This window comes from Gouania willdenowi, chromosome 11 (genome assembly GCF_900634775.1).
Source record: "Gouania willdenowi chromosome 11, fGouWil2.1, whole genome shotgun sequence".
Classification (NCBI taxonomy): Eukaryota; Metazoa; Chordata; class Actinopteri; order Blenniiformes; family Gobiesocidae; genus Gouania; species Gouania willdenowi.
In genome coordinates, this window is record NC_041054.1 from 17833812 (window position 1) to 17859656 (window position 25845).

At 37.9% G+C, this 25845-nt stretch overlaps 1 protein-coding gene across 1 annotated transcript in view; it reads right to left on the reverse strand.

Annotated features, from left to right (window-relative positions):
• Positions 1-265: 265 nt before the first annotated feature.
• csmd2 (CUB and Sushi multiple domains 2) overlaps positions 266-25845 on the reverse strand; it is a 340353-nt gene continuing 314773 nt past the window's right edge. The window contains exons 59-72 of the mRNA XM_028460920.1: positions 24850-25026; positions 23665-23844; positions 22630-22803; positions 22292-22465; positions 18669-18742; positions 16492-16603; positions 16191-16370; positions 13555-13620; positions 11962-12123; positions 8690-8802; positions 7981-8068; positions 2389-2521; positions 1400-1577; positions 266-450 (exon numbers count right to left, since the gene is read on the reverse strand). Coding sequence (XP_028316721.1) covers positions 1418-1577; positions 2389-2521; positions 7981-8068; positions 8690-8802; positions 11962-12123; positions 13555-13620; positions 16191-16370; positions 16492-16603; positions 18669-18742; positions 22292-22465; positions 22630-22803; positions 23665-23844; positions 24850-25026 — 1793 coding nt within the window. The 3' untranslated portion in view covers positions 266-450; positions 1400-1417. The remainder of the gene's footprint in view (positions 451-1399; positions 1578-2388; positions 2522-7980; positions 8069-8689; positions 8803-11961; positions 12124-13554; positions 13621-16190; positions 16371-16491; positions 16604-18668; positions 18743-22291; positions 22466-22629; positions 22804-23664; positions 23845-24849; positions 25027-25845) is intronic.

The following is a 25845-nucleotide window of genomic DNA, read 5'->3' on the forward strand; positions in this document are numbered from 1 at the left end:
GCACAACAAAGAGGACGATGAATGAAAACTGTCCAGACTGTCTCACAAAGGCCAGTGCACCATTGTCTCTCCGACATTTAACCAGCGCTACCATCTCCCGATAGCTACAGGTACATTTCTTGACTTCATGCCGAGTCCAGCCGTATTCTTGCCAGCTGAAGTTGGAAGCTTTTCCCCCCGGAATGCGAGAAATGATCCAATATCCGTGTAAAATTACAAAAAGCATTTAGTCGTTGGCGTTTGTTACACTTGTTTTCTTCTCAAGGTTCCTGTGGTCTTTTTTTTTTTTTTTTTCTCCTCCATATTTTGTCGCCCAGAGGTGAAAGCTTTTGCCACTTCTGAAGCATCTTGAAAGGCTTTCTGCAAATAAAACACGTTTTGTCTTGCTCCGTTGATCAAGTCCTCCGCTGGCAAGCAAGCAAGGATCAGATGTGCATCTCCTCACTTTGACTGAATAAAGGATGGAACAAAGGATGAATTCCAAGAAAAAATGAACAGAGAAGATATGGAAAAAGCATCAAAAGTTCACGATCCAGTGGAACGTGATGGAGAAGAAGATGGATTTAAACAGCCGAAAGCATGAAGGGTATGAAAATGAAAAGACAAAAAAATATTCAAATGAGTTATTTCAATATTCTTAATCAACATATTCCTATTAATATGACAACTTTCACAAGAATATTACTTTTTTAAAGTTCTACCACAAACAAAAATCCTCATTTTCAGCATGACAATAGCAGTTTAAAACTGAGACAAACTCATGCTTGAGTATTTCCAACTACTCAAATGTAAAGGTCTTAAAGCTGCAGTATGTAAGTTTATTTTTGGCATCTTTTGGTCAAAAATCCATAATCAACTTTGAGCATATTGTAATTCAAAGTGGTCTGAGTGGACAGTGAATTTGTTCTCCTTCTCCTGGCCCTGTAAATGAGCTTTAGATATCCAGGAGCGTGATGCTGGACTTCAGCCAATCAGTGATCTTCCTACCAACACAGCGCTCCATGAGCTGTTTTGGGGTGTTACTATTGGCTGCTCTAGCTTCTCGTCAAAAGTCTATGTGCATTCACAATCTGAGAATAGGGAAAGTGTAACGTGGCTTTTGGCACAGCTGTTCCACGGCAAAGCAAGAGGAAAAAGGAAGACCGACAACAGAATAAAGGCACAAACGTGTTCAGGAGGAACTGACTCGAAGGAGCTCCCTCTGCCTCAGTATGTAGGGCGGACTCAGCTTTCAGTCCGCGCGCAATCTGCCATGCAAGCGTTAACAAGAAGACCGGTAACGTTCGTTCAGGAGGGGAGGGGGGAGCGTGGAGCGTTTCACAAATTTACATACTGCAGCTTTAACTTTGTTCAGAGCTACAGTGGGAATCTGAGATTGCTGATGGTGTTTGATTCTCACCTCTGGAGGAAGCAGTCGTTATACAGCTGTGCACACGGTGCTGACTGTGAACTCCGTCTCGTTGGCCATGATGTCAGTTGGCTGGATGTTACGGTCATACATTGGGTTTTCAAACGTAGCACGTCCATTGGTGTTCTCATGGCCCACATAACCATTGAAGGGAACTTTGGGTCTTCTTCTAAAAGACATTTTTAAAAAGTCCAAGTTGTGATGAGGTTGACTTTTATCACTAGCAAATATTTTTTAGCTCCCAGCTGAAAAAAGTAGTTTATAAATACAACAAATAATACCCCATAAATACTTTAGAGCAGTGATTCCCAAACTTTTAACAGTTGCATACCCCTTCAGACATTTAACCTGAAGCCATGTATCCCCTAGTCCTGCACACTTAACATAATAATGTAATGGCACATACAGTGTAGCCTAACAGTGAAATTTGTCTCTGAATTGTATCTATCCTCTTTAGGAATGATATATAATTAAAAAAGAATAATAGTCTATCAGCACACAATAAAACATCTTATTCAGAATCATCAGACATATTTAATCAAGAAACACTGTCTTTTTTGTTTTTGTTTTTCAAAGCTGAAAATCTACTTTCACACAAGTACGTGATGGCAGAGGGCATCAAGGATGTTTGGCTATTGTAAAGCAATGTAACTCTCGTCAGACTAGTGCTTTTCTGATGAGACTGTATCTCTGTCACCACTAGAGGATAGTCTTACAGAGGCCAATGTGTAATTTGTGGCAATGCATGGAGGCTCCTGACTGCTGCTCTATATATATATATATATATATATATATATATATATATATATATATATTCTACTTTCCAATGTTGTCACTGTTTTAATTTTTTCTTCACGCTCCCTCTTTGACAATTTTTGTACCCTTGGGGTTACCCATACGCCTACTACCCCACTTTGGGAACAGAGTAACGGGAATCATATTATAACTTGCAAATGAGGCGTATATAATGTAGTCCTTACCTGTGTTTGTAGAGGTACAAAGCAAAGCCTGCAATGATCATTGCTATAAAAGGCACTAGGATGGCTGCCGCCACTGAACTGCTGTTGGAGGCAAAGTTGTAGCCCGGGTTATCTTTGCTGGGATCTAAACTCTCTGTAGAGAGAAATGAAAAATACATCAGATCATTATTTTAGCATGACCACTTACATGGGTTACGCAAGCAAACAATTTCATTGGACAGAAAATACAGGTTTTTCTGTTTTGTTTTTTTGGTTAGTCAAATGTCCTTTAGCTTAGCATTGGCCTCACATTCATTACCCGGCAGGAATTAGTGAGATTTACAGACAAGATTCAAAATGTGTGCAAAAATGTTAGTGGGAGGCAAAGGAAAAATATATATATATATATATATATATATATATATATATATATTTATTCCAGTAATTATCCAGTGACATCAAAAATCCATTAGTGGGCTCTGTGGTGTTTGCAAATCAAACTCTAGCTGCCTTCACATCAGCAACAAAAGACACATGTGACACAATCCCACTGTGGCAACACAGACAAACAATTGTCTGCAGAATAGGTGGGATGGTTTGGAATTTGTTGAATCCTTTTCCAAAACCAAACCGTTTTTGTGAAGATGCATAAACATTCAAACATGCAGCCAAGTGTTTGCCCCAGCACTCTGTAGAAATAAAGAACTGTTTGCTAAATCTGTTTGCCGTTGCCAGTGATATTGGGGGGTTGTTGGTTCTGCGCCGTTTCAAATCCTCGCTCAACTATTTTGTTGTAGCACTTTATCACGTTCAGTCATGTTTGTACAGATTATTGCCATTTCCAAAGAGTACAGGCGGCATACACTGGTAAATCACCGAGTTATCCTTGCTTCAAAATTAGTTTTGAAAAAAACGTTTTTAGAATAATTATACTCCTTGGGGCAGAACTAATGAACTCATCTTTAACCAGATGTGATGTTGTGTTGTTAATTCCAGGTTAGCTGCTGCAGGTAAACAGTGTTGTTGGTTGAAAGCGTTTCAGAAACTACGGCTACTTCATGGGATAAAATGGGTGTGAATGGTTCTCTGTTAGAGCAGGAGACTGATATTATTTAGGAGGACAGTGAGTCATCTTATTCTGGAGAGAGATTTGGTGCAGCTGTAATGCAGCACTGAGAATAGATGTCAGTTCTGATAATAGAGCGCTACGCTATCGGCGTTGGGTGAAATGTTCTTCCCAAACCATCCCTGGAAATGACGCTCATTGACTGAATTATCCACTGCTAGTATCTCTGAAGACCAGCATCTCCCAATGACCTGACAAACTGGAAACTTTTTGTTCTCAGCAAAGACTCAATCAACTCTCAAACACACTGAATGACTCTAGATCATTTACTGTTAATCCGATGTAGGGGACCCTGGTCGATGTCCAAAGGCGGTAAAAACACTGTCACACATTTATGACTCAAAAACAGGAGAAAAAGGAGCAGAGAACCAAGGCTTTTCTGTTTACTTAAAGGCCTTCATCCTGACCTGCAGACCCCCTGTTGACACTCCCATCATCCTCCACCAAAGAACAAACACATTCCACAGGGACACAAGGAATGAAACCGGAGACATTTTACACCTCAGATGTCTTCAGAATGAAAAATGAAAAGGAAGAAATAAACAATACAACTTAAAACACCATCTAATGTCCCTAAAGGCAGAATCTTATCCATTTAAGACATGTGATCTCTACTTTAACCATTTTCTTCGCCGACAGAAAAATATATATCGTGTGTCTTTTTCTGACAAAGATTTAATCCCTAATTTATTCATCTTTCAAGGGAATGTTTATAACTATTCATACTCCATGATTATTGATCAAGTGTTTCAGCTTTTGTCTTTTGAGCAAAGTGTTCAAGTTTATCTATTAATTTAGACAGTTTAAGTGTAAACATTGGGATAATTACTTTGAAGGGTAAATTAGTACAATGTGACTCATGTAATAATGTTTTCATAATGTTTACAGACGTTTTATTTAACAGACTTAAGAAAACTAATTCTGTAACACACACACACCATCCTCCATTTTGGCCCTAACATGCAACGCACACCCTCTTTGTTTAAAAGCACATGTGGACATAGCCCCACCATCTTATCTTTTTACAGCAAAAGTTAAGACTCCCGCTTCCATCTGCTAACCAATCAGGTCTCACTCACTCCTGCAGTGCAGATGTGTTTTATCCAATCAGATAACCTCTTGACATGTTTATAAAAGGCCTCGCTCTCTTATCACATGCCTCTCTTATCCAGTCATCTCTTGCGCTTCTTGTCCCTTCTCCTCTTTGCCTCTGTCTTAAACAGAAGTTTTTCAGTTTTGTTATGCAGAATTTTTTTTTTTTTTTTTCCTTCTTGTCTGCACATGCTGGCAAAGGTCAACACCACAGGAAGTGCAATCATTATGAGACAGCAATGCATATTTTGTTATTGCAATAAAATACATTGATTTATTTTATTGCTTAATTGTGACCATCACCAGCCCTCCCTAAGGAAGGGTAAGAAATCTTTTATTATAGGGAGGATATAAAAAGGGAGAGCAGTGTTACACCTAAGTGGAGGGGGAGGGGGAAGGGGAGGGGAAAGGGAGCAGGGAGGAGAGACTCAAGGCAGGAAATAGAAAAGGTGGGGAAGAATAGACTGTTCTTCGTATACCACCATATGTGCAAAAAAAACCAAAAAAAAAAACGCTACTGCAAGCCCAGGAACTGCCCTGGGCCCGCAGATGCAGCCAAGCCAGCAGAAAGAGCGGAGGCCAGGGAGCCCCAGGCAACCCCCCCGCGGCCGAGCAATCCCCCAGATGCCCCCAAGATCCCAGGCCGAGAGGCAGCCACCGCCCCCCACACACACATCTGAGGAAGCCCCAAGCAGCCGAGCACCCAGCGCATCCCCCCACCGACCCCAACCCCCAACCCCCAAGGCCCCCCGCCAGTTATGCAGAATTTTTGAGAAACGATTTGAACTTTTCTCCAGTCAGTACATTTTACTTTAACATGTTGGAACAGATTTGGTATAGTAAACAGATCTTTTGCAGTAGGAGTACGACTACCCACTGTGTGGAGTTCACATGTATTTAATGTGTTGAGACTTCGGCTTTACACTAGAGCTGGGCGATATATTGAGATTCAAGATAGATCGAGTTCTCTATTTTGGATGGTATAAAAAATGACATCGCCTATATCGATATTTATATATATATAAATTTTTCAAAATACTTGTTTTAGGAGTAGCTGCTTTCACTATTTCTCAGAACAGCATAAAAACAGTTTGATGGATAACCCAGACCTTCCCCAAATCAAGCCATACTACAAAACTCACTCACACGTGCTGTCCCTTAAAGGAGAAAAAGAGGTACGTTTTGTGGCATATTTGGATAATCAATTTTAATTCAGAATTGTCTTTTGTACATTGCTATTTTGAGAAAAAATACAGAAATGTGTGTCTTGGTCCATATCGCCCAGCTCTACTTGACATGCTGCAGAATTTTAGATTTTCACATTAGACGAACCAGTATTTGAATTTTAACTCTATGTAGGCTCGGATAAACCAAAACATTAAAAAAAAAAAATGTTTAATGTTTCTTTTAGCTGCTTATTCCATGCACTCAGTGTTTTTTTCTAAATATAGAGTGAAACTAAGTTAGGTAAGAAGCAAAAACTTCCCCAGCTGGTGGGATAAGTATGAATTTTTTAGATAAACCAACTGTGATGACTCATAAAAAGCTATATATGACTACAAATCTTTGTGAAGGCTCATAGACTGGGTTGTTGGAGCTTTTTTCTGTGCTAAGGATGGTTTCAGCTCACTAAGATTTCAGTGTCGCCAGAATCATTCCCAGATATATGCTCAAAATATAACTTTTATAATCAATTACGCTACTCGCTGGAACTCTGGGACAACAGTAAGGATTTCTAACCAATTAAAACAGCTTTTCCTTGTTAAAACCCTCTGCTTTATACAGTTCCAAATATGTTGCGGTAATCATTTCATATTTCTAAAATTTAGATCCTCACTTTTCAGTGCATTCTTATTTTCATATTTTCAGAGTGAAAAGTGTGATGTTTGTGTAGCCGCATCAAATACTGTGAAAAATGGAGCAGGTGCGTGTGTGTGTGTGTGTGTGTGTGTGCATGTGGATGAGGCGGCTCTGTCATATAAATGTCACAGTTTGCCAGAGGCAGCTATTCTTTGCCAATAACGAAGATTCTGAGGATTTGCAGTATCTGAACTGTAGGAGGAATATGCGGGTGGGTTTTCTAGGTCGCAAACATGTAACGGAAAATTATTCAATGATAATATTTGATCATAACAGGAAAAAAATGTATTTATATGTCTGACGGAAGTGTTCAGTTCGTCGGGTGGATTTGAGAAGGAAAACCCAGAGCAAAGTGTGGAGAAACTTCATATTTAAAGGGCGACATTTGGGTTTCATTTCTTTGATTCCGCAGGCAACAACACACGTCTCCCCAGAGAAGGATTTAGTGTAGCTGTGTAAATGAGAGTAACAAGACTATGGGGGCCAAGTTTCCAGGGGGAGGAGTAACTAGTAACTTTTACTTTGAGTGCAATTTAATTGAGCTAATTTTTACTTGAACTTGAGTATTTCATGTATGACTTACTTGTACATGTAATTGTGTCCAATTTCAACTAGAATATTTGAATTTCCTGAAAAAAAATGTAAGTGAGGATGCAGTTGCTGGACCGTGTCGCGCTACATTAGCTAGCATTAGTATTTACCCAACATTAGCATTACCATTATCTTAACATTTACATTTGCGTTAGCATTAGCATTAACCCAACATTAGCATTAGCGCTAGCTTAACATTTACATTTGCATTAGCATTAACCCAACTTTAGCATTAGAGCTAGCTTAAGCTTAGCATTAACTTAACATTATCATTAGCATTAACATTATCTTAGTATTAACATTAACTAAGAGGCCATACCAGCCTGTCATTCCCCGATCTCGGAAGCTAAGCATGGGTCTGGGTCTGGTTAGTAGGTGGATGGGAAACCACTAAGAATTCCAGGTGCCACAGTGGGGGACAGTCACCCCAGTGGTATCTGTCATTGTGTCCTTGGACAAGACACTTCAACAAAGGGCTTCAAAGTTGAAAAAGCAGAAATTTCCAATGAAAGTGGATGAGAACAAAACATTGTGTAACTCAAAGAGTTTAAAAGTTACAAATTAAATAAGTGTCAGGATTTTTTTTGAGTTATAGCTTATTTGTCAAAATCGGACAAACGGTGTAGGAGGAGTAAACGCAAATGGAAGAATGCCTCCTGCATCCTCACTCATGAAGTAACAGTACTTCTACTTGAGAAGGATATATCAGTACGTCTCTGCTAGTTTCAGATAACAACAATGTTAGTGAACTGTTTTCACAAATACCATATCCAACACAGCCTGGTCCAGTCTGCAAGAACAGCTTGAAATAGGTTTTGTTTTTTTTCCTATAAAGTGTCCTACCTCCAGGTAGGAAAACAAATTGGAAACATAAGCAGGCCGCGGGCCTTTCTTAGAGACCACTTGCCAACAGCTTTGTATGACCAAGAGGGCAGCTTACTCACCCAGCCTCTGGAGACCAAACTGGCCAAAGCCTTTGCCTCTGACAAATCCCTGGTACACAAAGGAGCTGGATGAAGAGATGTAGGACACCTACGGAGGGAGAGCAGAGGAAGACAGACACTTTATGTATCACATCCAGGCTTTACAAAGGGGGGTATCATTAAAGTGTCAGCAGCTGCTGCATGGGGAAAATGAAATATCATGTCAAAAGGAGCTGAGAGACTCTTATGGCTGACATTTAATATGACTTTTATTTCTGCTCAACAGCACAAACAAACACACGCACACACACACACACACACTCATACATGCGCCGATAATGTGAGGAAATATGCACCGTAAACTCTCTGGCACGCAACCGCATACACTATGACCTGCTTTTTTAATTAAATCGTGCGTGCATCAGAGGTGCCAGAGGTTGGGGGATAAAATGGGGGAGAGGAGTGAAAGGGGGGGTGTGTCGAATCCTGATTACCAGGCAATGATTTAACTGACATTTTAATTAAAGAGAAACTCTTGGTGGGCCCTCCATCTCCCATGAGTGACAAGGTTAGTGTGTATGTGCATATTTTCCTCCATAAAGGCGTGTGTGTGTGTGTGTGTGTGTGTGTGTGTGTGTGTGTGCGTGTGTGTGTGTGTGTGTATCGGTGTGTACATTTATAGGTACCAGGATAGGTGTTTTATCAGACCTGACCCTGTACGTGTACTTACATGTCCATCAAGGGCCCAGTTTTCGATTTTGAACTTGTTGACAAAGATCTCCACAGGGCCCCTGATCTGGTGAACCTGGAGCAGCAGCTGGGCCTCCTCCCTCTTATACGTTCCTATAGAACATTGGGTAACACTTCACAATAAGGGTCCCTTAATTCATGTTAGTCAATGCATTATCAAGCAGTTTAATATGTTATTAATCATTATAATGTATTACCTAACATTAATTAATACATCAGTCAATGCATTTATAAGCAGTTAATTCATGTTTACTGCACGGAGCTAATTAAAGCATTAATAAAACTTATATATGTAATTAGTTATCATCCTTATGAATGTCATACCTATTATGCATTAATTTATATATTAGTAAAACATAATAACACCTCTAGTAATCATGTACTTATAGTTTTTATTAAGTAAGGTGTATTAGAAACCTGACAAAAAGTGCCTCATAAGCATTACTTAATCATTAGAATTGCTTTTTGGACACTTATTGTAAAGCATTAGTACGTATTAACATTCATTAATTATTAAACCGTTAATTAATGCTCAATAATGCATTAACTAATGTTAATTAAGGGAGCCTTATTGTAAAGTGCTACCAAACATTGTTCAGAGTTAAGAGTTAAAATGTTCACACACAATTAAATTGATTAGCATTTGCTTAAACTTCTTATTCAAACACATTTAGTAAAAACCATGTTTTATCACTTTAATATTTACTAAATATCAATATCCAGATGATTCCATGGTATAGTCCAGGGGTGTCAAACTCATTTTAGTTCCAGGGCCAAATACAGACCAGTTTGATCTAAAGTGGGCCACAGATTTAACGCAGGAAAAAGAGCAAATTCAACATTAATATGCTCTAGTTTGCACTTCCAGGTATTAAACTACACATATAGTATATAAGAAAGCGACAATATCCAAGCAATAAGTGACCTTAAACTTAAATTCAGTTATATTTTGTTGATATCATGAACAATTGTTTTTTAATTTAGTAAACTAATTTGAGAAAATTTTAGTTTTTTTTCATCAATTTGAGATTTAAAAAATGATGGGAAATGAGTAGATTTATATCCATGTACATTTGAAGGGGCTGAGATATCTACAATTGAATTAGTTGGTAATTTATACAATGATAGATGTTTTTTTCTGTCATTTCTACTTTCTCCTGCAGGCCGAATTAGATGCTCTGAAGGGCCGGATTTGGCATCAAAAAGTGTTCAAAACTGATGCACTCAATAATAAATGAAAAATCTCATATGCAACCAACAAAGCTTTAAAGGTGCAGTCCGTAACTCTTATAAAAGTGACTTTTTGTTATATTTGCTAAAGCTGTCACTATGTAAGGACAGCCTTACATGAAACTTGTAGTTTGAGTTCGGTCCCGCCTGCTGCTCTTGCTGCCTTTGGCTGATTGCCAGAATGCAGGTAATTATTGCTGCTGCTTGATTTACATTATGTTTGGTTTGTAATTGTTACATTAGAACTGCTATCGCAACAGCCTCCATGTGGGCTGCTGTGAGTGACACTGTGTTGTTACGCTGCTGCTGCTGACAGATTGGTGTGGGCACACTGAGAAAGAGATGCGCTGCAGTAATATGCTTTTAACAGTGCATGTTATATTACTGTGATGTTGCTGTCAGGCTAATGTTAGCTTGTTAGCTCCTCTGAGGGAGAGACTTTGGAGGCAGGGCAAGAGAGCAGTGGGGAGGGAGGGATCTGAAAGTTAAGGACTGCACCTTTAAAAACATTCAAATAGGAATTGTCTTTCCTTTTGGGAAAGTAACTGTTTATTTTTTATTATTGTTTAATTTGGTGCCTAAGCTGTTCATGAACTTTAGTTTCTACATACTACAAACTATTTACTTAAAGGGGACATAACATGGTTTTAAATCCTTCCTTTTTAGATATAAATCATACAGTTGTGGTCTATATAAAGCGGAACTGCAATGCTTGGGTCTGAATTCCTCATTATTATAGCTCCACCCCTTTTCTACCCCTTTTCTGATGTGCTTCTGAGAGCAACTCGTTTTGGTGCGGTCTCTTTAAATGCAAATGAGACACTTCATACCCCGCCCCCCTTCAGGTTACAGAGGTGACACTCGGTTCAACTCCACCCTGTTTGGCCATTTTTGTAGTTTGATAGAAGAGATACGGCTATGTAGCGGCGCATAAACTTTTTATTCACACGTTATTTACAAAATGTCAACAACAGAATACTTGTCCATCCAGCCTTACATGTTCGAGCCAGAGTCGGACCCGGCAGAGCGAGATGAAAATGAAGATGATGAACCTGCAGAACCCTAAAAAGTGAGCTAACACAAGCACCGAGCTAACGCTAGCGCCAAGCTAACATCACGAAATGCATTTTAATACAGTCTTTTCAAAGACAAAAACGGCAAAATGAAATGACTAATGAAAACTTTAGACTTAAATTAAATCACGTAGGCCATATCATCAAGGATCTAAAACGAGCACACAGCGCTAACATATGAAGTCTGAAGACAGTGCAACTGCTAATGCTAACAAAACAATGACAGGGACGTCTTATCATCACACTTTTTAGCGTTATTTACAGCTTACCGAAGCGCTCTGTTCGTCGTCTCTAAAGATAGAAGGAATTGAACCCTCAATCAGACAAAGTCTTTCGGCAAATCCTTCTTTATACTGGCGGAGGTTGCAGAAGCAGTCATTCTTGAAGTGCTTCGCGCACACAAAAATGACCTTACCCACTGATGTGGGTACATTTCCGTGAAAAATAAAACTCAACCAGGCACTTTGAAAAGGTTCTGATGCTGGGAGACGTAATGAAGCGTGTGGGTTACTACATCCAACAACCCAACATTTTGATTTCTCCTCTCATAACTTCTGCATCCTTGAGCTTGGACTACAAAATAAAAGCGAGAAATAAAAATGGCGGATTGCTCGAAGTGTTGGGCCTGGAGTCGATGTCCTAATTTGGCAGTTCCACTGCAAATACTGTGACGTTATTGTTCAAAAAACGTAATAGAGGATAGAAAAATCGAAACAAATTGAAAAATATGACCAAAACAGAATATAAAGATATCAACGGAGCACCTGAAGAGACAAATTTGAACTTTTCTCAAAAAGTGGATTTAGTGTGATATGTCCCCTTTAAACCTTTTTGCCTTGTCAGACATTCTTTCTCATAATTCCCAGTGGAATGTTATAAAAGTACTTCATAGTCACTTCTGTAACATAAAAGGATCTGTGTGCAAGTAAAAAGAGTAAAGACTGCCCACCTCCCAGTTTGAGTTCCACTCCACTGTGGTCGATGAGTGTCCCGTTAACCCGGTTGCTAAAAGGTTCAAAGGCAGTGATACTCAGCATGGCTGGCTGCTTCTTGCCCAGGTACTCGTAGGATCCTCTCCAGAGGGAGTTCTTTGCAAAAACTCCAACAGGGACTGAACGACAAAAGACACAAGTGGTAAACGAACAGTCAAATGATGTCGCTTTGGAAAGTTCAAAACTCTGTGTTTAGTCTCATGGCCTTGTTAGTTTTGCTGATGGTTAGGAATCAAACTGGCAAACTGGGGAATGAGGTTGTTGACAATACTGTAGGTGCTAATATAACATAACAGGACCATTTCTCAGCACTCTTTTCTCCCCAAGGAAACCATTAGCTTAACCTCTTTATAGCCAAAGGGGCTTTTCTGTATGCGTTTGCTTTTTCACACAGTTTGGAAATAAGTGTTGTTTTGCAGAGACTCCTAATGTAAAGTGTGTCATTCATCATTTACCAAGTGATCTGTGTAGTTTATTTAGTCTGCCATGCACACTGTGTAGGCTGAGAAACAAGCTTCAGCTCTTCAAACAGGTTGTCTTGAATTATTACACAGTATATGTTACATTTCTATATATTCTATAATCATCATAAATACTATACTGCATCAAAATAGTTGATCTGCTTTATGCGGGATCTAGAGCAGTGTTTCTCAAATGGGGGTACGTGTACCCCTAGGGGTACATGATGGCACTACAGCTAGTATTTGAGAGAAAGAGAGTAGAACATTTACAAATAAAGTGTCAGTCTTGGTCCCACTACAGGTGTGAGATGACCACAAATAATAACTATAGAAATAAATCTATTCAAGGGTATATCAGGGTTTTTCAACCATGGGGTCTGGACCCCATGTGGGGTCGCCTGAAATGTCTGAAAAATTAAAATAGATTTTTGAATTTTTTTAATTATCCATCCATCCATCCATCTTTAAACCCACTAATTCCCGTTTATCAGGGTCGCGGGGGTCTGCCGGTGCCAATTTCCGGCTCTCATTGGGTGCTGGGAGGGGGTATACCCTGGACAGGGTGCCAGTTTTTTAATTATCATTATTATTATTAGTAGTAGTAGTAGTATTAATTAAAACACACAATCTTAAACAAGTGTATTTCCACTTTGTGAGATATAAATCTTGCTAAACTAAAATGCAGTAAAAAAAAAATATATATATAAATATATTTATATATATCTGAGCTCAAACATGATCAAAAACTAATTCTAGAAAATACTAAATACTGTTTCTTTCCACTTATTTACAAAATGAGATTCTTTAAAACGCGTTATAATTTGTTCATTCCATCATTATGCGCTGTAGTTGTTTTTACATAGTTTTCTAAGCAAAAAGTTGAAGTCGGACAAAAGGGGGTACTTGGATTCAGAAATGTGGGGGGGGGGGGGGGACTTGGGTTAAAACAGTTTGAGAACCACTGGTCTACAGCGTATAAAGTAGACACTACCTCCCCTGTCTTTGCAGGTCACAGCCACAAAGTGCAAATATAAAGTGAAATTACAGGATTTTATCCCTATTTTCACAAACCAACTGTCTGAGTCTTACCGGGTAATTTGGAGGGTGGCTCCTGGACTGTCCCCACTGGACTTCTACCACTTGGGCGGTTATCAGCTAAAAAGGCAAATGTAAAAAAAAAAAAAAGACAATGCATTTAGACACACACAGGTAGGTATATATATATATATATATATATATATATATAATACCATAAGGTAGGTATTGAGTGTGAATGAGAATAGATAAACGCAAACAGAGAGAAATACTTTTTCACATGTACACACTGCCTTCCATCACTGCACCCATCGCCACTATTAATATCCTGCGTTCGCTCTCTCTTAATGACCCACCCTTAAAAAATTCCCATCACCTTACATGTTTTTGGCAAAAGCTTGACATGGAATCCATTATATGGATACCCACCCTGTAGATGTCATTTCCTTTCAGCCATTAGCGTTCTTCCACCCTGGATAATTGTGTAACAATTACTCTTTTTCTCCCCCTATATGTATTTAGGTCAATGCCCTGGGTTGTCTTAATGGCAGTCTATTTGTCTGCGAGACCTTGTTAACACAGCCTTACCATTTATATGAGGTACTTCTGCTAACCTAATCAATGGGACGCATTGGCCTAATCAAGTTTTTCACCCTTGTTAATGTTTCAACGCTCAAGCATTTGTGTGTGTGTCATCGACTCCGAGTGTGTGTAAGTGTATGTAGTGTAATTGTTTGACGAATGGCCCGTCCAACCCAGGCACGCGTCTCAGAATAAGCGAGTTTTTACTGAGCTATTCATCAACATCCCATAAACCTCAAGTTTCAGGACTTGGAGTTACAGTATACTGAGTACAAAGGGAGGATGTAGATCCCAATGATACAGTAATAAAACAGTAAAATAATTATGATAAAAGTGCAGCACTTCAACAATAAAGAGAACTTCTACTAGGGTGACCATACGTCCAGATTTACCGCCGTACTGAGATTCTCTTACAATCTCAGTATGCGACTGCTACGTACTGAGATGTACCCGTGCTGGATTACACTGATTTAAAAAAATAAAGTTACATTAGGTTAACTGTTTTTTACTGCAATGTATATTATAATCATGTTTTATTTATTTTTTTGGAGAATAAACTATTCCTATTCGTATAGAGACACTATTACTTACTCAAGTTGTTGACTGAGATTGTCACTCAGAAAGCCATACTAAGCTTGCTATGGGAAATTAGTAAAAGGAAGAATAAATTCTGAAAAAAAGATTTTCCAACAAACTGCATAGAATAAATTATAAAACTTATCTTTTTTTTTAATACAAACTCAATACATGGAATAATAAAAAAAACTGCATATATTAATAAAAAACTGCATATATTAATAAAAAGTTGCATATATTAATAAAAACTGCATAGAATAAATTATAAAACATTTTTTATGCAAACTCAATACATGTAAAGATAAAAAAAACAATTGCATAGAATGTTTTTTTTTTTTTTTTCAATCCAAACAATGCATAAAAGAACAGCATAGAATACTTTTTTTTCTTTTTTCTTGCCGGTGTCTGGTCACCATGACGATTGACTCGTCTATCCTTACTTTGTGGCGTTGGAACCTCTCCTGCCTCGTATATGGAGCAGTTGTACATTTTTCCCCAAGAAAAGGAGCCATTCAGCACTCGTCAAACAACATTAGCTTTGAAGCATAGCTTTGAAATTCAATTTTTAATTTCAGCACGGCGGAAGTAGAAAAAAGCTAAGCAGTAGTAGCATAAATTCATTTTCCGGTAGTGCGCGCGCTCATAATCAATCTCATTACAAGGTAAACTTAGCCTGTGACACCGGACAAACTCATCAAAATATCCGGGTTTCCCAGGGACCCTGAACGCATCTAGGGGAACATGTTCATTTAAATGGCCGTAACTCTGCGAATATCCTATCAGAGAAATTCCAACACTTTCTGAAAGCAAAGGAGTTGCTCTTTATGGCGAATATATTGGCAATCTGGCAATTTGACTCACACGTGATCATTAATGAATCATTAAAGACCCCGTTTTGTTTTGAAGAAATCGTCAGACACAGCCAGAGAGAAACGAGAGATTAAAGTCCAAAATGGATAGAATCAGACCAAACACCGATGGATTTAATTAAAAAGTATCTGCAGGAAGATCCTCCTGGAAGATAAAACCTCCATGGACGTTCAGAGAGGGGCTCGAAAACAAAGGAGCCACTGGGAGGAACTTCGCCTATAGGAAGTTATGGCATAGAATAAAGCTCTGAGTCAGCATCTACTGTAAGTATTCATTAATGACTATTTACTGTTCTGTGAGGATTGACTTTTTTTTTTCTTTCTTTTTTTAGTTTCTAGGAGGAGATGCTTCTAATTGTTTCACTGATTGAGATATTTTAAGTAGATTTACATGAGATTTAAGCATTTGCTATAAAGAGAGACTAGATTTTTAAACCTTATGGACAATAAGAGCTCATTTATTTACTATATTGTATTTTGCTGATACAAACGAATGAAGAGGTCGTCCCACGTGTCCTCTTTTTTGAAAGTCAAAATATGGTCATTCTAACTTCTATCATAGCAAATCTAAAATAGTTGGTTAATTATAGAAGTCAGGCTGTAATCCAGCATCTCTACACACACACGTATGTATATATGGACATAATGTAACTCTTCACATACCTGCACAGTAAGGTGGTTTCCCTGACCAGCTACCGTCCGACCTGCATGTCCTGTGCTCCGATCCTCCGGCCAAGTAGAAGCCAGGCTGACAAGTATAGATCAGCGTGTAGCCAAGGGAAGGCAGCTCAATGGCTCTCACATCAGCCTGGGCTGGCAGCTCCGTCTGGCTGCAATGGTGGGCTGGAGGAAGATGGAAAGGAAAAAAAAAACGGAGAAAAATTGAGGATAGGAAAAAAAAAAAAAAGCATCCAGGACATGACAACAAACTGAGGGCAGTAGAAAACCAGTAGTAAGAGCATACCGATGCACTCAGGTTGATAGCCGCTCCAGGTAAGGTTGGGCAGACATGTGCGAGAAATGGAGCCCTGCAGTAAGTAGCCTTTTCTGCAGCTGAAGAACAGGATGCTGTTTATCTGTTGGATGACACAGAACACTAAGGTTTACCCATTTATTATGGTGGGTTTATAGCAGTAGTTCCTAAACGTTCCAGTCCCATACCCCTAGAGACATTTAACCTAAAGCCATGTACGTAATACTCCTGCACACTTAAACCTTGGAGCATCTTTGGAACCAAAAATGACAATGTGGGTGTTTTTATTTGTTTGTCTCAATATTTTGATAATTTTTAAAGGGTAAGTGCACCCCTGCCTTCAGCTGAGCTGCCACTAGGAGGGAAATTCAAAAAAAGTCTTGATTATGGGCGTTACTGCTGTAGCAGTAAGACACACCCAGCCACTTTCAGTAACCACCCCCTCCCGTCCGTCCCCGCACACATATTTATAGGAAAGGCGGGGCCAACAGTTAAAGTGATAACGCAGGGTGTTTTCAAGCGCTTACCATTCAACCAATAGCAAAATTCAGTTGTAATAACCGGCGTTCAACCCTTAGTGGTCAATATATCTGACTTTTTACAGCTAAATACACAAAATTATAATACTTTTACAAAAATGTGAAGAGTGGGACTAGGATCAATCAACTGCACCACTTAATGCTTAAATACGCGTATATATATATTCAGCAGAAAAAAGTTGGTTTGGGGTGTACTCTTTAAGGCTAGTTGTATGACATTTATATGACATACTATAGTTTTTTTTTCATTTTGATTTGCTTGATTCCAAAGTTCTGTGTATTAGAAGTGTATAGAAAAGGAGATACTGTATGTATCATACTGACACTTAGTAACCTTGTGACCAAATTTGCCCCATTGACTCCCATTGTAACCACATATTTTTTTATATACTATAATAATGACATACAGTATCAAATTGCTTTTTCAGTTAATACCTCATAGATCAAAGCCTCCACCACTTCAAAATAAAGGGAAATTATGTTTTAGGTGTAATGGCCCACCTACCAAACAGAGACCATTGCATAAAGTTTTAGGGAAATTTCAGTGAAGGCCTGGATTTCTTATCTTGCAAAATATATAAGGTGTACAAGTGTAATATATAATAATAATTTGTAAGCACACAATAAAACATCTTATTCACAATTATCACTCGATTTATTTAATGAATTATCATACTGGTATTTAACAAATACCAGTAATGCAACATATTCCTCACCCTGAGGAATGGTGAGGTTGAGATGACGCACATAACGCTGTAAGTCTTTCACTATATTTTGTTTTCATGTTTGTCAAAGCTGCAAAATCCACTTTAACACAAGTATGTGGTAACAAAGGCTCATATTTGTACTTTTCTGATGAGACTGTTTCACCGTCACTAATAGTGGGTCATCCTACAGAGCCCAATGTGTAATTTGTGGCAATGCATGGAGGCTCCTGACTGCTGCTCTATTTACAGTATATTCTAGTTTCCAATGTTGTCACCCTGTTATACATTTTTATTCACATACCCCTGGTGACAATTTGCGTAACCCACAACCTAGCGGTTATAGTGTTGATTGAGCATTTGTCATCTAATTAACAGCTTTCTTTCTTAAATCGTAAATGTACAAAAAAAAAAAAAAAAAAAAAAAAAGATATATAAAGCAGATGGAGTTCTTAACATTTACCATTACAGTTTTGTTTGTGTGACATCAAACCTCCAAACCTGAATTTATTACACTGATAGTAGCAGCAATAGCAATTCCCTTTGTCAACGTTAACCTTTCTTTTTTCCTCTTTTTCTTGTAATAGCCATATGGGGTCTTTCCATTAAATTCAGCCAAGATAATAACAAACGAGCCCAGATAAAGAGAACATTATCAACATTTTTCATTTTATCAGATGAAACACTTTTTACTGCCTAGCTTTTGTTTTTTAGAACATCAATAATGCTGAGGGTATTGATTAAATATTTCAGTTCACACTGACATAATAAACAAGAGTAATATATAAAGAAAAACACATTTATAACAATACAAATAAAATGAAAAAAAAACATATATATATATATATAAAACGCCTTTTGGGACTGTAATATGATTTCTATTTAATATAGAATTCCAGTTTTCTGGGAGAGCCCATTATCACACCTGGTAGCCTTGACTGTTGTTCTGGTTTCCAAAAAGAGGCGTGCCAGGATCTGCACAGGCAGTGTGGCTGGGATCTGAAACACACAATCATGCACACATCAATCAATTATTAAAACTATTATTCATCATAGAATACAATCAGGCAAAGTCTTATGTTCATTCACATTCCAGAAGTACAGACTGAGCCATTTATCTTCAATAACTGGGAAACAGGGTTGGGTCAATTACATTCTTCAGTTAGAATTACGTTTTCATATACCAATGTTTAATTACAATACAATTACAGTGACCAGCATTTTGGCCAAATACAATTGGTAGTGGCTATCCACAGGGGTGGAAAGTAACGAATTACATTTACTCTTGTTACTGTAATTGAGCAGCTTTTTTGTGGACGTGTAATTTTACTTTTACTTAAGTGAATTTGGTTTCAAGTAACAGTACTTAGCTACATTTGAAATAGATTCCGTTACAGAGCAAAATAAATCCCGCACGCGGACAGGAGTCTGCTACATTTGTGCTATTGAACGTACCCTAGAGCTGTTGTTGGGATCAGTGTGTCTATGTCTATGGCCTGCTCTGTTCACGTGACGTCACTCACATTGCTGCATCGCAACAAAGCGAGAGCGCTAAATTCGGATGGAGGGCAGGAAACTTGAGAATCTGCCGTCTGAAATCAGCAAAATGCCCGTGTTTTGTGGCGTTTATGGCTGATCCAGTCGTTCTAACCGAGAAAAGGAAAATAGATTTTATAGAGTACCGAAGATTGTCGTTCACAAAGGTGAAAAATGTAAAAAGCTCACTGAACAACGCCGGAAAAAGTGGATTTTAAATCTACGTCTGCGGTCGGGAGCAGCAGAGTTTTAAGTGAGCTACTTTTTACGTTTGCTCGAGTAGATTTTTACACCAGTAATTTTACTATTACTTCAAGTAAAATTTTATCAAAGTAACAGTACCTTTACTTAAGCAGATTTTTTCTGTACTCTTTCCATCCCAGGCTATCCATACAGTTGCCGTATCAATATACCGACATTCTGTCCATACGCAGCGCCCCTATTTGGCCAGTTGAGGTCATGTGATAGGTCAGTCATTGGTCAGTTTAGGTCACGTGACTAAGACTAAACCTAACGCTAAAAATTGTTGCGATATTGGGTTATAACCTAAACATAAACCTAACCCTAACAGGCTACTAACGTGTAGACACTTTCAATACAATTACTTTACAATTATTTTTTTATCCTCAGAGAGTCAATTACAATTACAATCCCAGTTTTAAAGTTGAATTACAATTGATCACAATTACCGAGCCTGAAATAAATAACCTAATAAAAGTTAACCTTCCTCTTGTGTTATCTTTCTGTTAGCATCTCTCATGATAGTGGGTCCTATATCAGCTGTAAAGTACACTAAAAACACATATCTAGCATCAAATGTAGTTCCTATCTATTGGTTACATTGTTAGGCTTCATAATCAATGAAAATATAGGTTTGAAAAATTTTGGTGTGGGCATCTGAACCTTTTTTGTGCCAGTATACCCCTCGATTTCAATGTTTTTAAAATGGTAAAATGAGGGAAAGCTTGATATGAAACATATTTTAATAATCGTTAACTATATATATGTGTAGAGCTGTACATAGAACTGTAACATGGTTCCCCACTTTTGACTATTTTTACAACTTTTAATGACAATTACAAAGTCAATTATTTAAACTCGATTACAATTTAATCATGATTACAACATCAATACATTATCAATCACGCAATTACAATTATAATTGACCCCAACCCTGCTTGGAATAACTTTTGTGTCAAATATGAAAATATGTTTCCATCCCCTTTACACCACCATGCTTGGACCATGGAAGCTAAAACAAAAGCGTGATAAAGTCAAAAACGCTGGACACACTCCGGAGAATTCCTAAGATCCTTTATGCTCTACTGAAGGCAGACACTAATTATTATTAATGTTTTAAAAGTTGCATTTGTTTACAGCAATTTGTACAGAGACAAATGAACGCCTTAGGGCATTTTAGGAGGGAGAGCTCCATATTATACAATCAACTATACAAATATTAACATACACATTAACAAGGACAAATCACAAGGTGGTTTTTTACTGCGCTTCTGCTCAGGGCATTTCACAACATATTGATTCATTTTCAGGTCATATCCTACTATTCTCACAAGGTGTAAATCAAACAACAGCTGTTGAGTAACTGTGTGTTTTATTGCCTTTTTTTTCTTACTTCCAAAAAGCAGGTGCTTATTATTACAAGCTAACTTCGCAAAATCAAACTGCACTCCCTTCATTTTTAACCATAGGTCATGTTTTTGTCATCAATGTGTCGAATGAAAGTTGAAACAAATACATGAATGGATAGATATAGTAAATGACATTTATCTTATAAGAAAGGATTATTTTCAGAAAAACTCATTTGTTAAGTTGTGAATCAGATACGTTAACCCTTTACAGACAGAAGAAGAGGAAGGATGACTGTAATTCTTTCTATACTTTATTGTTGGATGTCCTATAGGGCCTAATGATTGGTTTGTGTTACTTATGATTGTTTTCTAAAGTAATTCACTTGACCTTCTGTATTTTGTTCCTTGTTTTGTAGGATAATAATATTAATTTGTGAAATTAAAAATGTAAAAAAAAAAAAAAGTTATTCAAAATAGGCACCTCTTCTCGCTCGCCCAAGCAAGAAGGGTTGTCTGGTGAGACATCTCACTCATATTACTCATAGATCCAGGGTTATGTAAAGAAAGTTGCAATAAAACATTAATGGATGTTTATTTTGGGCTTACACAAAAAAGATTCAAATCTGGAAACACATTATTATTATTTGATTTTCAATTATTTTGTTCAGAATTTCCATTTGTCTTTTCCATATAGATTTTTGTGTACTTTGTTTATATATTATTTTTCCTTATATCATTTGACAAGTGTTTTTTTGTTAGTCCTTATTCTAAATTGTTTGTGTTTATTGAAAGGGGTGGAGCTCTGATACAAGCCTTTTGGACATCGTTCCCTCCTTGCACCTTTAATGTTTATGTTTTTTTCTTCTTTAATGTGTGCTAAATATTGAAATAAAAAAAATACAATACAATATTGTATACATTATTTTGTGGAAAAATGTATCAAAATAAAAAAGGCGATTAGTCAAAACAAGCTTGATTTTTGGTGTTGATCAGGGATGGGGTCAATTATAATTGTAATCACATTATTGATAATTAATTACTGTATATAGTGTAATTACAATCGCAATTGTTACCATTGTCATTGCAATTTAGTTAGGATAATTAACTGTGATTGAAATTACTATGGAAGTTCAATAAAAACTGTAAATTACAATTTAAAAGTTAGTAAAATTGTAATTGAACTTTAGTAAATGAGAATGCAATTGTAATTGACTTTCAGGGGAAAAATAATAAAAAAAAAAAATATGCTGTTATCGTAATCATAACTGAATTGTAATTGAACATGAATAATTGAAAGCGTAATTGGAAAATGTAATAGACCCCAACCCTGGTGTTGATCATTTACTGTAAAGGACTGGATGTACTGCATGAAGCAGAACAAAAAAAAAAAAAAAAAGAAGACAGAAACAAACTAGCAGCCTACCAATGCAAGAAGGCTGTGTGCCACTCCAGGTGCCGTCGTACTGACAGTACCTCCTGGCTGAGCCAACCAGGGTGAGTGGAGGGTAGCAGTTAAATGACACGGACGACAGGTACGTGAAACCTCTGTCCTCCCTCTTGCCTTGCTGTGGCATACCTGGGTCCCCACAGAACACAGCTGCAAAGAAAAACATCATTATTTTTTAAATCACAGGATAAAAAAAAACTTTGGGGTCATCTTTTAATGTTTTGGAAATGTCCATGTTTACAGACCAAAATACAACAATGTCAAGCTGATGTGATACGATGTGGCAACCGAGCGAGGAGGTACAGTATACTCACGGAAACACTGGGGTTTTTCTCCACTCCAGTTACCATTACCCTGGCATGTTAACATGGTGGGTAGAGACAGCTGGTAACCTTGGTTGCACGAGTAGCTGACACTGGAGCCCCATGTGAAATCTGTACCAACAACCTGCCCATTGGGGATGGTGGGTGGGGGGCTGCAAACAATCGCTACATAGAGACAGTGAAGCAACGTTATATATTTTCAAAGGCATTGGTGAGTTTATATCAGGGTTGGGGTCGAAATTCATAATTACAATTAGGTTGCAATTTTAATTGTAACTGTAATTTTTTTTAAAAATAGTTGCTGTTATTCCAAGCTGGGTTGGAGTCAATTATAATTGTAATTGCGTAATTGATAATGTATTGATGTTGTAATCATGATTAAATTGTAATCGAGTTTAAATAATTGACTTTGTAATTGTCATTAAAAGTTGTAAAAATAGTCAAAAGTGGGGAACCATGTTACAGTTCTATGTACAGCTCTACACATATATATAGTTAACGATTATTAAAATATGTTTCATATCAAGCTTTCCCTCATTTTACCATTTAAAAAAAATTGAAATCGAGGGGTATACTTGCACAAAAAAGGTTCAGATGCCCACACCAAAATTATTCAAACCTATAATTTCATTGATTAGGAAGCCTAACAAGGTAACCAATAGACAGGAAAGAAATTATATGATAGATATTTGTTTTTAGTGTGTTTTACATCTGATTTAGAACCTGTTAACATAAGAGATGCTAACGAAAGCGGAAGATTAACTTTTATTAGGTTATTTATTTCAGGCTCAATAATTGTGATTATATGTAATTTAACTATTTTGAGGATAAAAGATCACTGTAATTTAATTGTAATTGGAGAAAAATGCATGTCACGGTTATAGTAATTTAATTGTAATTGAACATGGGTAATTGAAAACGTAATTGTAACTTAAAAATGTAACTGACCCCAACCCTGGTTTATATTCAACATTTTTAACTACAAACAGCCTAGTGAACTATGGCTAGGTGTTTTTACATCCATACCTTTACAGAGCGGTTTGGTGCCGTTCCAGGTGCGGTCTTTGGTGCAGATGAGGGTGGATGCACGGTCAGCATCCATAGTAAACCCTGGAGAACACTGGAAACTAACAGTGCGGTTGTAGGTGAAATCACTCCCAAATCTCACCCCATTGGCTGAAACACCAGGATCACCACAGTTGATGTCTACAGGACGAGAAGATAAAACACCACACTCAAAACATAACATGAATATAAAATACAGTATAAGGTAAACTACTCATTTTCTGCTCAGTTTTTTGGCCTTTAAGCATTTCTATTCCATACTGATGGTCCTAAAGAGTGTTTTAGGAAGCAGATTAAAGCCTAAGCGTCACTTTTCTGCTACAGTTTGCCCTAAAGCTTTCAAATGAAACACTTTTTGACCTGCTTTTACATTTTTCCTGCCGGTTAAATAGAGCGAGCTACTAACAAAAGTAAAAAAAAAAACCTGGTGTAAAATCCAGGTTTTGGATTTAATGTAATGTATTAAAATGTGTTTGTAAGGTTAATAAAAAAAGAGCATACTTTTCCTAGCCCATCAATCTTGGACCATGACAATCTAGGCTCCCATCTGAGTTAGAACATTACATTGTTCTTGCATTAAAACTCATTTCGTGTCAAGCGTTTTTTGAATTTCTGGAATTTTCAAGAAATTATGCAATTAATTCTAAATAAAAAGCTCTCACTGCATGTAATAATTTATGTTACTGTATAAGGTTCCCTAACATGATACTCGTTTTTAAAGGTGAAGTTATACAAGTCATTGCTCAGGTTGTTAAGGAGTAATAAGCCATTATAGGCACTTCATAGTGAGTCAGAATATAAAGCATCGTGTTTGTTGAGAATCACGAAGAAAAAGCAAGTGGGTCCATTCTATCGGCTCCCGTCGACGGAGGCTAAAAGAAGATCCATCCGTGGACAGTTAAACTGGCAGAAGATGCGAGATATGCTTGAGAGTGAGAAGAGGTGTTTGAACGATGTGTGCCCGTCCACCTTCTTCAATTATAGGAGGTGGGAGTGTCCCTGGCGGAAGGACACGTTTCACCAGCCAATCAGGATTGGCAGATTTAGTCAAATTATTCTGAGGGGTGCAGATGGGAGTGCATCCCATAGTGAGACATCTCACAAATTATTATGAAATAGAACCCAGCTCGCGTCCAGTTCAGTTACCTGAGCACTCTGGCATGTTCCCTGTCCATGTCCCGTTTACAGTGCAGTGTCGGGTGAGCAGCCCAGTGGAGTAGTAGCCTTCTCTGCAAGCATATGTGATGGACTTGGAGAAGGTTAAGCCATCGTGAACGAGGATCTGAGCATTTCTGGGAGTCCCTGGATTTCCGCAGGAAATCACTACAAGAAGAAGAAGAAAAAGAAGATGCAGAAGAACAGAGCAAAACATTAATCATTTCCTACTGAATCCCATAAGACAATAGGAGGGAGTATTGCACGTTTGAAATTTGTGTGTTCATGGGCCTGGGGTCATCTTTTGTTTAAAGTCAGAGTTGTGGGTAGAACAGATGGTCCATGCCCTGTCTAAAAACGTGTGATAATTATTTTGAACATAAGCAGAATACATCTAAAGAAAATCCAAGGGTAACTTGCTTTTGTTCTCATTTTTCTCATTTGTTTTGTTCACCCTCCCAATCATCCTACTTTCCAAAAGGACTTCACTTTGATCGACCGTCGTTGCTAAGAAAATCTCTTGGTGTGAGCAGAGCCGACAGAGCTGGTTCTGTTCATTACTGTCTCCAGCCGTCTCTGGGCACTCGCTGCCCCAGGGGCTTTGCCCTCCCGTAATGACCAGATGGGGTCTGCCCCTTGAAGTCGGTGCCAACACAGAACAGGTGGGCAACCTTAGCTTGTAGGCAAACCACACACACACACACACACCACACTCACAAAACCACACTGAAAAGAGGAAACACACACAGATTGAGGCAATAGGAGTTGGCGGGGGGGGGCTTGTGTGGGTGGAAGAGGAGTACAGGGCGCAAGTAAAAACAACCTAGGAGAGAATGTACAGTATCTAAATATCACTTGATTACAAAGGGCGAGAGAAGGAATAATACGCAGCTGCACCTTTGACTGTATTTATACTTTTCATTTGTATTGGTTTAATAGCTTCAAACAAAAACTAAGCTACTTTGAATGTTGTTATTTTATTTTTTA